We start from the raw sequence: 13,052 nt of genomic DNA, 5'->3' as shown, positions 1-13,052 counted from the left end.
CGAATCATGAGGGTTTAAAATTTTTTGAGCATTATCGTTCTTATTTCTTATTGAATCCTCTATATATCCTTCGGCAACCGTGCTTGATTTCCAGCACCCATGTCGTTTGAGGCATTCTAGATTTCCGCCTCCATCAATTAAAAGTGTTGCTGAAGTTCGTCGTAAAGAGTGACCCGTGTATGCGCTTGCATCGTTTAAATTTAAATAACCAGCTACTTTTTGGGCTACTGCGCTGATCGAATGTATTCCCATGACGCTTCGGTAACACTTTCCATTTTGGTACTTGATAAAAAATCGGTTTTCTGTGAAATTTTCAGGCCGCAGTGATGCATACTTTTTATACAGTTTAATGTAGTTTTGACCAATTATCGTAAAAGATCTAATTTGTCGTGTTTTACTATCTGGGATTTTGATAATTATTACATTTTCTTTATCCTCAATGTCCACAGTCTTCATTTTTACCATTTCGTCGCATCGACAGGCGCCGGTAACCCCAATTAACAAAACAATCTGAAATATTTTTATAATTTAGTAGAGTATACTACATGCTTTGCAATATAATTTTTTTTACCTTTAATCCTAAATACAACTTATCTGGCGCTTCAAACAAAAATTTATCAAACTCGTCTTTAGTGAAAACTTTAGACTTCTTTGCAATATATCCTTCGCTTGGTTTTTTTCAGAAAGGCACGTAACTTTAAAAATTTGCTTATATCCACATTTTTTCTAATAACTAACTCGGATTTTATCATAGAGTATCGTGACCACATTGTAGAAGATTTCCATTTATTTTCATTTTCCATTATATTAAAATATGCCAGTAAAACGTCTTCGGTAACTTTCCGTACTCCTCTTGTATCGCACCACTCTTGGAAGTGCTTGTACGCTAACCGATACTTTATTCCGGACTTGGAGGGCCCCAAACGTGCTACTGCATCATTAGCCGCGGACTCAATTTCGTTTAGGTTTTCCATTTTCGCACTAAATTTGCGCTTGCAGTTGCAACAACAATAAGCTGTCTTTAATAATTGCAAACAACTGTCAAACAACTCTAACCAGAGAGACGCAAATCCCACCGACGACTTAATTATTTTAATTTCTAACATCTAGACGACTTTGATAGTTGTCACAGTTAATTTCGAGTAAAAATAGCGTGTGAATTGTACCTACTATTTATGGTTGAAAATTGCTACGTTTGAAGAAAAAATAGTATACTTTATTCGGCAAAGAAGCGACTTTTCTTGACTTGCCCTCTATTACGCGCCTCACTTCGTTCGGCGCGTAATATCGGGCGCGTCAAGAAAAGTCATGCTTCTCCGCCTTATAAAGTAATATACTACGGTCTGTCCCAAACCCTTCTTTCAGTGCGTCACTAATTTTGACGTCATATAGGATTTTAAGAATGTCGAGAATTATTGCATGACATTTTAGTTAAATTTGACAGTTGTAGGATCGTAACCTCTCTTTTTCTAATTGATTAATAATTTTAATATTAGTCTTTGTTCTTTCTCGATATATTTCGGTATATTTAAAATATTTTTATGACAATAAATACAAAATTTTCACTGTAAAATCTCTAATAATACTAACCTGGAATGACAATTATCATTTTATCAGTTGACATTGTGAAAGTACTGTCACGATCGAGACAATCTGAGTCAAATTATATTTATGCGCATCGTTGATTGGATATCTATTTAGCGTATTCTAAACTCCAACCAATTATACATCCGTAAGTAGAATTAGCTTTACCATAAATCATTTTCTAAGTTCTATGTATAATAATCACAGACTCACGTTTTTCTCTGTCACTTCTAGCTTAATGTGTTAGAGAGAATTCGATCAACTATAACGCATTGAAAGAAGGGTTTGGGATGAACTATATTTTTGTTATTTTTTCGTTATTTCTAATATCGCGATTAGCTTTCCCATTTTCAGACCAGAATATCCTTAAAATATGACAAACTCTCTTTTTTGATATTTTTCTAATGTTATTAGTACATAACCTTAACTACATATGCCTAAATAAGTTTTTCATAGGGTATTTATTTATCTTACTTGTGTCTTCCGACTTCCGATTGCTCCGTCGGAATTACCATTTTTATATTACATTTTTCATATTTATAAATTAAGTTAACGTAATTGATAATTACTTTAAAATTACCTTTTCATATTATCTTTAAAGTGATTAACAATTACCGTAAAGTTAATAGTTTAAAGTATTTAACAGAATTTAAATGGTAAGAAGACGCATTTCCTGGCTTCAAAATTTGCGAAAGTGGTATAACACGACTACCACTGAACTGTTCCGCGCTGCAATAAGCAAAGTGAAGATAGCCGTGATGATCGCCAACGTCCGGAACGGATAGGCACTTTAAGAAGAAGAAAACAGAAGTGGCACAGTATGCGGTATTGTAGCCTAGCAGAAGCTTCATGCTGTTTTCTGTATTTTTAAATTATAAATAATATTTTTAAAATTGAATAAAGTAAGTTTATTATTTTTTAGATTTAATACAAAAAGTATAACTTAAAATAATAAATTATGACCAGTTTGATAATTTTTTCTTTTAAAATTATTGAAAATATTTAAAGATTTTTGTGACAAGTGATCTTGCTGGATGCACTCATCTCTCATTAAACATTGTATGTCCAACACTTATTTCATCTTTTAAAATGAATTCTACAGAAAAATCAATGCTGCCCCAATGGGCTCCCTATCTCCCTACTATCTCCAGTAATTGCCAATATATTAAATTTATGGAAAACTTCGAGACTCGAACACCATCCTCATCAATGCTCAAGTTCACATATTGGCTACGATACGTTGACGATACATTCGTTGTTTGGACCCATGGCAGGGATGCTTTGGTGTCTTTTCAAACCCATTTAAATGGTATACTTCCTAGTATCCAGTTCACAAAGGAGGTGGAAACTGATTCATGCCTACCACTTCTTGACGATAAAGAAAAACTAATTCCAAAGTTTTTATGACTATGTTTATCAAAAACCCACCCATACCAATCGTTACTAGCATGCCAACTCTTATCATTCACCTTCACAAATTAACTCAGTCAATAATATCTAATTATTGGATCAATACGCCTTTGCGATGATGCAAATAGACCAGCTGAGCTTTCTAGTTTAAACCAAGCCCTCATCCAAAACGGTTTCCGCGAAAATCACATCAATAGAAGCATCCACAGACATCAATCTCCCACTCAATCTCAACCCAAAGACTTAGACCCTCGCTCTCAACATATGAAAGCTTTTCTTCCTTACATCAAAGGTCACTGACAAAATCGACAAAATTCTTAAATAAAGACGAATAAAGACAATATTTACCCACCAACAAAAACTTTTGTCTCTTGTGCGATCAATCAAAGCCAACATTCCAAATGAACAGCACGGAGTTTATGAAATTCCTTGTGCAGACTGCCCCCGATCCTTTATAGGCCAGACAAATCTTAGAATCTAAAATAGGATTTATAAAAATTCCATTTCTGTTCGCAATTCCGATTTAATTTCCTGTGCCAATGAATTAAGAACTGTAGGGTCTAGTTCTCACGGTGCCGCAATTATTTATTATCTTAACAATGCAGGGTATAAGTCAAAAATTATTATTAGACCAGCAAAAATACTTTTAGACTTATTGAATGCATCAGATACTGACCCCGTAATAAACGAAGATAGTAACGAAGACTAAAACTATTATTGTAATGTGATTTTGAATATTTTTTTACTATTTTGCAATTTTTATAGAAATTGAAAAAAAGTGAAATTGCAAATGACAAACCTCATCGCTCTATTAGAAATAACGAAAAATATATTAAAAATCGTTATGTATTGACATATACTTGAAATTATGTGCTAAAACCATGGGAAAAACGCCAAAAAAGAGTTGGAAACCAAAAATCCAGAACCAGAAAAAACCAAACATCGAAGAGGATGTAGAAAGATTGGAGCAATGATAATCGACGCGGTTCAATCCGGAAGACTGTTGAGTTTAATATTAATTTCTGTAATACTAGTAATCTTAGTTCTAGGTTTAAGTGTAATAGGAAACTTTTTATATATATATATATATATATATATATATATATATAAATATATATATATATATATATATATATATATATAAATATATATATATATATATATATATATATATATATATATATATATATATATATATATATATATATATATACTACTACTACTACTATCGGTTTACAGCGTTCTCCGACGCCTTCCGACTCCTAACCGCCATTCTTCTCTATTTAGCCATAGGCCTGGAGGGATTTCTCTTTCCTCTAGTTCTTTTTCAATTCCCTCTCTCCAGCTTTTTCTCGGCCCTCCTCTTTTCCTTCTCCCTTGTGGTGTACACGTCAAAATCTGTTTTGGAATCCTGTCATCTGGCATTCTCTGTACATGGCCGTACCATATTAACTGTTTTGTTTTTATGTCATCAACTATTGTATGCTTGACTCCCATCATTTTACGTATTCTCTCATTTGGTATCCGATCTCTTCTTGATTTTCCTACTGCTCTTCTCCAGAAGTCCATTTCTGTTGCTAGTAACAGTTTCTCTGTTCTTTGTTTCATTTGCCAAACTTCGCTGCCATATGTGATTACACTTTTAAGTATGGTATTGTATATGAGTTGTTTGTTCGCTTTAGATATTGTTTGGTCCCACAGAATTCCGTTCATCATGGATATGGCTTTTCTACCCTGCATGTTTCTGTCTTTTATATCAGCATCGAGTGGTCCATCTTGAGTTATCTTCATACCCAGGTACTTGTATTCATCACAGTTTCTAATTTCTACCCCATCGTCTAATATAATGGACTGTTTTGTCCCTCCAATACACATGGCTTCAGTTTTCTTAATGTTGACTTCGAGACCCCATTTGTTATATTCTTCTATTAGCTTCCGAGTCATGTAACTTAAGTCGTCATGATCCTGAGCAATCAGTATTTGGTCATCAGTGAAACATAAGGTGTACAGTGTAGTCTCGTCATTGAGAGGAATTCCCATGCCATTACATTTTCTTTTTCACAGCTTGAGTGCTTGTTCCAGATAAATTTTGAAAAGGGTAGGCGAAATACAGCAACCCTGCTTTAGTCCTTTCGTGACCTTAAATCCTTCAGATATCCTTGATCCAGTTTTAATTTTTGCAGTCGTTCCATTATACAGACTTTGGACTGCTTTGATAAGACCATGCTTAATGTTGGTTTGCTGTAGGGTTGACCATAGTTTACTTAGGGGTACACTGCCATATGCTTTTTGTAAGTCTACGTACATCAGGTGAACTTCTTTATTGACGGCTGTTTTTTTTTCAATAACTTGCGTAATAGAGTACAGGTGGTCTACTGTGGATCGCCCAGCTCTAAAACCAGCTTGTTCCTCTGCTTCGTAATCTCTATAGTCATTTTCTATTTTGTTCTTAATAAGTTTCCCATACATCCTACTTATTGTGCTGTTTACCGCAATTCCTCTGTAATTTTCACACTGATCCTTGCTGCCCTTTTTGTGGATAGTTGACATGATAGATAATTTCCACTCTTTTGGTAATTCGGCTCCATTCAAGCAGTCTTGAAAGAGTTTTCTTAACTGTTCCTGGAGTTTGTCTGTACCGGCTTTCACTAATTCTGCAGGGATGTCACCAGGACCAGGGGATTTTCCATTTTTCAGGGATTTGGTTATTTCTTCCATCTCTGATTTACTTATTTGTAATGGTGATGAATTTATACGTATACCTATCGTGTTGTCTTCCATGTTAGCAAATTCTGGTCTTTGTTCTGTTGGTAATTTTTTGAAATATTCTTCCCATTTTTCTGTTGTTATTGGTGATATAACGTCTTTTTTCTTATTATTTCTCATTCTTTTAATCAATCTCCAACTCTATGTGCCTCTTCTACCTTCTATGTAGGTGTTGATCTTTATATATATATATATATATATATATATATATATATATATATATATATATATATATATATATATATATATATATATATATATATATATATGTATATATATATATATATCTCTACATACATTTTATTTACTGAATTTTTTTAAAATTTTCTAATTTAACTGAGCTTCCACCGTGCTTCGGAGGACATGTAAAACCATTGGTCCCGGCTAGATAAGTGGTCGTTAAGTCATGTTATGAGCGCTTGCCAGATGACCTGAAAACCCTAACCTAGACCTTAGACAGAAGGTTACACGAACTTACTTACTTAGCGTATTGTAATTTCGCTTTTTATTCTTGTTGCTTATTGTTCTATCAGATAAGACTCCGTTTAACATTGACATAGCTTTTCGTCTGTTCATATTTTTATTCAATAATGCTTCTTTAAATGTTCCATCTTTTGTTATTTTCATCCCTAGGTATTTGTACACAACTCGTGTTTATATTTTCTGATCACTTGCTAATTGCAAATATTGTTGTTTGTCTCCAAATGCTTATATACTCTGTTTTACTTACGTTATTTTCTAAGCCCCTTCTTCTTCTTCTTCTGGTTCCTATCCGTTTCGGATGTTGGAAATCATATTGGCAATCATGACTTTGCTCGCTGCGGCTCGAAACAGCTCCGTTGAGGTTTTCTTAAACCATGTTCTTAAATTCCGCAGCCATGATATTCTCCTTCTACCGGGTCCTAGCTTACCTTTGACTTTACCTTGCAATATAGACTGCAGCAGGGAGTAACGGTGCTGATTTCTCATAACGTGTCCCAGATATTGCAATTTTATGCGTTTGATCGTAAACACAATATCTGGTTCCTTCTTCATTTTTTCTAGAACTTCCTTGTTTGTGATCCTTGCTGTCCATGATATTCTCAGCATTCTTCTATAAAGCCACATCTTAAATGCTTCAAGTTTTTTAATAGTGGTGTCTGTAAGCGTCCATGCCTCCGCCCCGTACAACAACACAGAGAAAACAAAGCATCTCAAATGTCTCATTTTTGTATCTAGGGATATGTTGTGACTTTTGAAGATGGCGCTCATTTTGTTAAAGACCATTCTTGCCTTTCCTATGCGGCACTTTATTTCCTGTACATTGCTCCACTGTTCGTTTATAATAGTTCCCAGGTAGCAATACTGTTTTACTCGCTCTATCTGCGTCCCATTAATGTAAAGGTGAGCCCCATTTATATTCTCCTTGCTGATAATCATTTGTTTCGTTTTGTGGGTATTAATGTTTAGTCCGTACTGTTGACTGTACTCGTTTATTCTGTCCATTAGCCTCTGAAGTCCCTCTAAACTATCTGCTATCACCATGGTGTCGTCGGCATATCTAACATTGTTTACTCTTTCACCATTTAGAAGGATGCCTTCGTCTATTCCGTAAAGAGCCTCGTGAAAAATTTTCTCTGAGTACATATTAAATATCAACGGCGATAGGATACATCCCTGTCTAACTCCGCGTAGTATTTTTATGTGATCTGTTTCTTCTCCGTTAATTTTCATTAAGGCCTTATTCTAAGCCCCACATATTTATATTCCTTTACCTTTTGTGATACAATAATTTGATCGTCTGCAAATGACAGTGTATATAACGTATGGTCATCTAAAGGTATGCCCATGTTTTGGCTTTTCTTTTTCCAAGTGGCTAGTGCTCTTTCAAAGTATATTTTAAAGAATGCTGGTGACATACCTACAACTTTCTTGTATTAGTCCTTTTGTTTGGTCAAATTTTGTTACGTTTTGTTTTGTTTAATTTGAGATTTGCTGTTCTTGTAGAGTAATTTTACTGCTTTTAATAATTATATATTAAATGTTTGGGAGTTTTAAAGTTTCCCAGAGTTTATTCAAAGTTTATTTACTTAAAGGACGGATTTCTTGATTATATTCTAATTTTTTTCCTATTATTTGTGTCAGTGTAAACAAATGGTCAATTATTGATCATCCTGCTCTAAACCTGGCTTGTTTTCTGCCTCCTACTGGTTTGTTTTTATTTCCCTGACGCAGATTCTAGTTAGTAAATTTGTTAAAATTCCTCGATAATTAATACAGCATGTTTGTTCTGTTTTGGTGCATTATCGATATATAGAATACTTTCCATTCTTTTGGGAATAATATTTATATTTTATATTTATAAAATATTTAAGAATACTATTTAATTACATTCTTAAATTATTATTTAGTGAATTTTAAAAAAACTTACCTAACAATTCCTTTTGCAAACTGTTCTACAACTTTTCTATTATCAACGCTTTCATTGGCATGTAATGTAGGTACGATCTTCTGTCTAATTAAAGTTTTTTTAAGCACACAAATATGTCTCGATGTTTCCTTCCACCAATTCTTATAAATACTTGGTACGGACGGTGGAGATGTGTCTTTGGGACATGACTCCATTTCTTGACGGTCACGTGTATGACTTAGAAATGTATAAGTAGGAGTTGCTATTCTGTCTATCTGAAAAAATAAAGATTTTATTGATAGTCTTATGATCTTATGGCTGTATTACCTTTTTGATTATTACAAGTACACTAAACGGGATGGATGTAATATTTTCAAAAATTTTATTATCTCTAATATAAAAATGAATCGCAAAATGTGTTGGTAACCGTATAACTCAACAACGCATGGACCAATCTTAACTATTCTTTTTTTAAAATGTTCCTCGAAGTCTAAGGATTGTTTTTACGGCGAGAAAAATTCGAATAATTTCCGGGAAAATCCTAAAACAGCCCATTTCTTTTTCCCATACAAATATTTTCGGAGCGGTCTGTTCGGTCCGGTGAACACTTTGAAAGAATTAATTCAAACAAATCTTCCACTATTAAATGAACAACAGAAGTATGTATTTGATACACTTATGAAAGAAAAAAATGATAAAACAGGAGGAATTTACTTCTTAGATGCTCCTGGTGGTACAGGAAAAACTTTTTTGATTTCATTAATATTAGCAACAATTCGCTCACAAAATAAAATTGCACTTGCACTCGCTTCGTCGGGAATCGCAGCAACTTTGCTCGACGGTGGTCGAGCAGCCCATTCAGCACTAAAATTGCCATTAAACATGTAAAGCAACGAAACACTAACCTGCAACATTTCGAAGAACTCTGCAATGGCAAAGGTTTTGCAGCAATGTGAACCCATTTGGTGGTGCAATGATTTTATTAGCAGGAGATTTTCGTCAAACATTGCCAGTGATTCCACGATCAACGCCAGCTGATGAATTCAATGCATGTTTAAAGTTTTCCAATTTGTGAAAACATGTCAAGGTATTACACTTAGGCAAGACTAGAATACACAAGTAAGAATATGCGTGTCGAGTTGCAAAATGACCAATCTGGAGACATATTCTCTAAACAACTCCTATAGACACCTTGACTGGTTGCATTAATTTTCCTCAAAGTTTTTGTCAGTTAACTCGATCAAAAGATGAACTTATTCAAAAGGTGTTTCCGTATGTTGCTCAAAATTACAGAAACCATGATTGGTTTAGTGAACGGGCTATATTGGCTACAAAAAACATAGATGTAAATGAATTAAATTTCAAAATTCAAGAACAAATTACAGGCGGATTGAGGATATATAAATCAGTTGATTCGACTACTAACCAAGATAATGTCGTCAACTATCCGCCTGTATTTTTAAACTCGCTCGATTTACCAGGATTGCCACCTCACAATCTTCAATTAAAGGTTGGATAGGTAGTTATAATGTTGAAAAATATCAACCAACCGCGTCTTTGCAACGGCACACAGTTAGCGATTAAAAAATTATTGAACAACGCGATAGAAGCAACTATACTGAAAGGAAAGTACAAAGGAGAAGACGTTTTGATACCACGCATCCCAATGATTCGGACTGATGTACCATTTGAATTTAAACGACTACAGTTTCCAGTGTGGCTTGCTTTTGCTATGACCATAAATAAGTCCCAGGGGCAAGCATTAGGTGTTTGTGGTATTAATCTAGAAATCCCATGTTTCTCACATGGTCAATTGTATGTTGCCTCTTCCCGTGTTGGAAAACCATCAGATTTGTTTGTATATTCACCAGGTAATCAAACAAAAAACATTGTATATCATAAAGCACTACAATAAAAATAAAACAGATTTTTGTTAATAATTATGATTCACTTGATTTACAATAAAGCGATTACTGAAAATACCTAAATACCTTTTATTTCATTATTCTTATTTACATCGGTTATTAACCCTATGTTAATAATAATAATAATAAATAATAAATTATCTCTATGTTTTGTCAGTGAAGCACCCACTTTATAGATATTTGTCACCTTTAGGTTCCCACTACCCCTTTAGATTATTTTTCAATCAGGTTAGAACCTTAAGTTCCCCTCTTAGTTTGAAACCCTTTGGCAGACATCCCAGTCGGGGTTTTTAGTGGGTCCAAAAGGGTGGCCAAAGTTCGTGGAAGCGAAGATACTTAGGTCACCCGAGCTGATCCTCACACACCGCCGTGTCTTCATGGTGACTGTTCTGTTCACGAGAATTAAAGAAATAAACTGCCACATTCCAAATCTATTTGACAGAACGAAGTCTGTCGGGTCCGCCAGTTTTTTAAATATAAACTATTAATATTTCTATGTTCTTCCTACTCTAGAATACTGGAAAATTAAAAAGTTTACACCAAAATGCAAATATTTTACGTCACTAAGGAACACGTTGCAATAATCATAGTTACGGAAAAAATTTACTCATATCATGATATAATTTTTGTCAAACAGATTTTTTAAAAATAACAGTAGCAAGACTGCTGCGCCAAAAAGCTGGTTAGACGAGCAAATAAACCACTCTCTAAGATTGCACAGCTATGACATTCGTCGCCTTCCAACGCTACGCTTTCCTCAAATCTTTTTCTGAATGATATTCTGCAGAAGCTGGTAATTTGTTCGTCTAATTAGGCCAAGGTATTGAAGTTTTCGTATCTTTATTTCATTATCTAGTTTTGTTTATTTTGAAAGTCTTCGCAAGACTTTTTTCTTAGTGACTCTGTCTACGTAAGATATTCTGAGAATTCTTCTGTAAAGCTACATCTCTAAAACTTCCACTTTTCTCATTATCGATTTAGTCAGAGTATCTGCCTCTATGCCGTATAAGAGGATACTAAATAGGTAATATCTAAGCACGCGCGTTTTTATGTGGACACTCAAAGTTTTATTGGAAAAAATTGTTTTGTTTTTATAAATGACTTACATGCAATTTTAATTATGGTTGTTAGTTCCTTTGCAAAATCATTACAGGCGGTCCGATAAGTACTTAGCCTCAGCGCCCGATGGTGCCACTATCTCAAGAGAAATATAAATATAATATATATGTATAAGAGAAATATAATATACTATCATGTAATAGATCGTGTCGACGGCTGATGTCAAAATTTCAGAGTAATTCTGTTTGATCGCGTGTGAAAGCCGTTGTGTACGGTGACTCTTCTCCTTCGATGGCAATCGTCAAAAATTGGTTTAACGAGTTTTAACGTGGTCGAATATCCTGCAGGAAATTTTGTGCAGACGCTATTTAAGCGTAATCCGAAGCAGTTTCTACGTCGTTTCGTGAACGTCGACGAACATAGATTCACTGCCGAATTGCAGAAAAAACGACCCCATTTGGCGAAGAAAAAAGTGCTCTTCCACCATGACAACGTACCGCTCATACCTCCGTCAGAGCCATGGCGAAATTGATCGAATTGGGCTAAGACCTATTGCCATATTCACCGTATTCTCCAGATTTGGTCCCGTGTGACTTTTTTTGTTTCCACACTTGAAAAAGGCATTCGCTGAGCAGCAATTTAAGTCGACTGAGGAAGCCTACTTTGCAGATCTCAAGAAAACGTTTTTTTTAGACGGGTGAAAGAAGTTGGATCATCGCTGGGTCAAGTGTATGTAGCTAAAAGGAGACTATGTTGAGAAATAAATTGCCACTTTTCCCAATTTTTTGTTTTTCTTTTATAGACTAAGTACTTATCGGACTAAGTATTCTCATTTATGAAAATTACGATAAACATTCAATATTTTGGCCTTCAGTAATGAGTTGGACATTCTTATTTAGTTTCTTGGTAAAGATTAGAAAATTATTTTTATCCAAGTTCATATTTGAGCTATAAAGTAAACTTGACATAAACTTTTTGGAGGATTCTCTGCAAATCTTCAATATTCCCTGCCTGTGTCATCAGCATACTTCACATTATGAATAGGAATTCCGTTTAATACAATGCCAGATATTTCTTTGTCCAGTACCTCTTGCATAATATCTTCCTAATAAAAGTTAAATAGTAATGCAGAGAGAATGTAACCTTGCCGTACCTCACTTTTATTTTGATGTTCTCCGATTGTGTGTTATCTATTTTTATGTGCGCTGTCTGGTTATAGTGTTTTATTCTGCCAAACGCCTTTTAAAAATCAACAGTCCAAACAACGTTACCTTAATACGTTTAAACAAAATAAAGCTTCTTTAGTTTGCAAGCAAGCAAGCAATTTGATTAAACCCAGTCAGAGAGACTTGAACACCCCTTAGAATGACAGTCGGGTGTTACAATTCAATGGAGCGAGGTGTATTGATTCGTGTAATCAGGAACCACTCTACCGCGCTCCAATGCTCCAGACCATCCCTATCCTCCCTATAGTACTCTAACGCGCGATAGGGGCTCACTATCAGCCAAATGCTTTTCGTGTGGAAGTCCTGGGTACAAAAACTCCACCACAATATCCTAACCCGATCAATGCAGGATAGCGTGAGGCGCTCTTTTCCTGCTTTCTCTAGTGATGTATCATCGAACTGAAATTGCTTGCTCGGGCTGGATTCTCCGCTCCGGGCTACGCCCAGTTCGGTGACTCGGTGCCCAAGGATGTGGGCCCTTCGTGGTCAGCTTTTGGGGTTTTCTTAAATTTTTTGGATGGCTTTTGCCTTTTTGTTAGTATTTTTTTTGTTTTTGTAATTTTTTTTGAAGGTTGTTCTGGAAATAAACATCAGTCATTAAAATTGCCAGTGCTGCGTGCTGGAGCTTCTTCTATTGGTAGAGCTACGAATTATGTAGACATTATGTGTTGTCCAGAATTTGCTGTCTTGGTC

The 13,052-nt window shown here is 34.9% G+C and overlaps 1 protein-coding gene across 5 annotated transcripts in view; it reads right to left on the bottom strand.

The window, feature by feature from the left end:
- The window catches only part of LOC140443358 (uncharacterized), a 142,139-nt gene that overhangs the window by 55,586 nt on the left and 73,501 nt on the right, over positions 1–13,052 (bottom strand). Inside the window, exon 13 of one of the 5 annotated variants that reach the window (XM_072534576.1) lies at positions 8,171–8,424. The exons of the other annotated variants lie outside the window; for them this stretch is intronic. Coding sequence (XP_072390677.1) covers positions 8,171–8,424 — 254 coding nt within the window. The remainder of the gene's footprint in view (positions 1–8,170; positions 8,425–13,052) is intronic. 5 annotated transcript variants of the gene reach the window in all.

This window comes from Diabrotica undecimpunctata, chromosome 6 (genome assembly GCF_040954645.1).
Source record: "Diabrotica undecimpunctata isolate CICGRU chromosome 6, icDiaUnde3, whole genome shotgun sequence".
NCBI lineage: Eukaryota > Metazoa > Arthropoda > Insecta > Coleoptera > Chrysomelidae > Diabrotica > Diabrotica undecimpunctata.
This window is presented reverse-complemented; position numbering and strand designations above follow the sequence as displayed.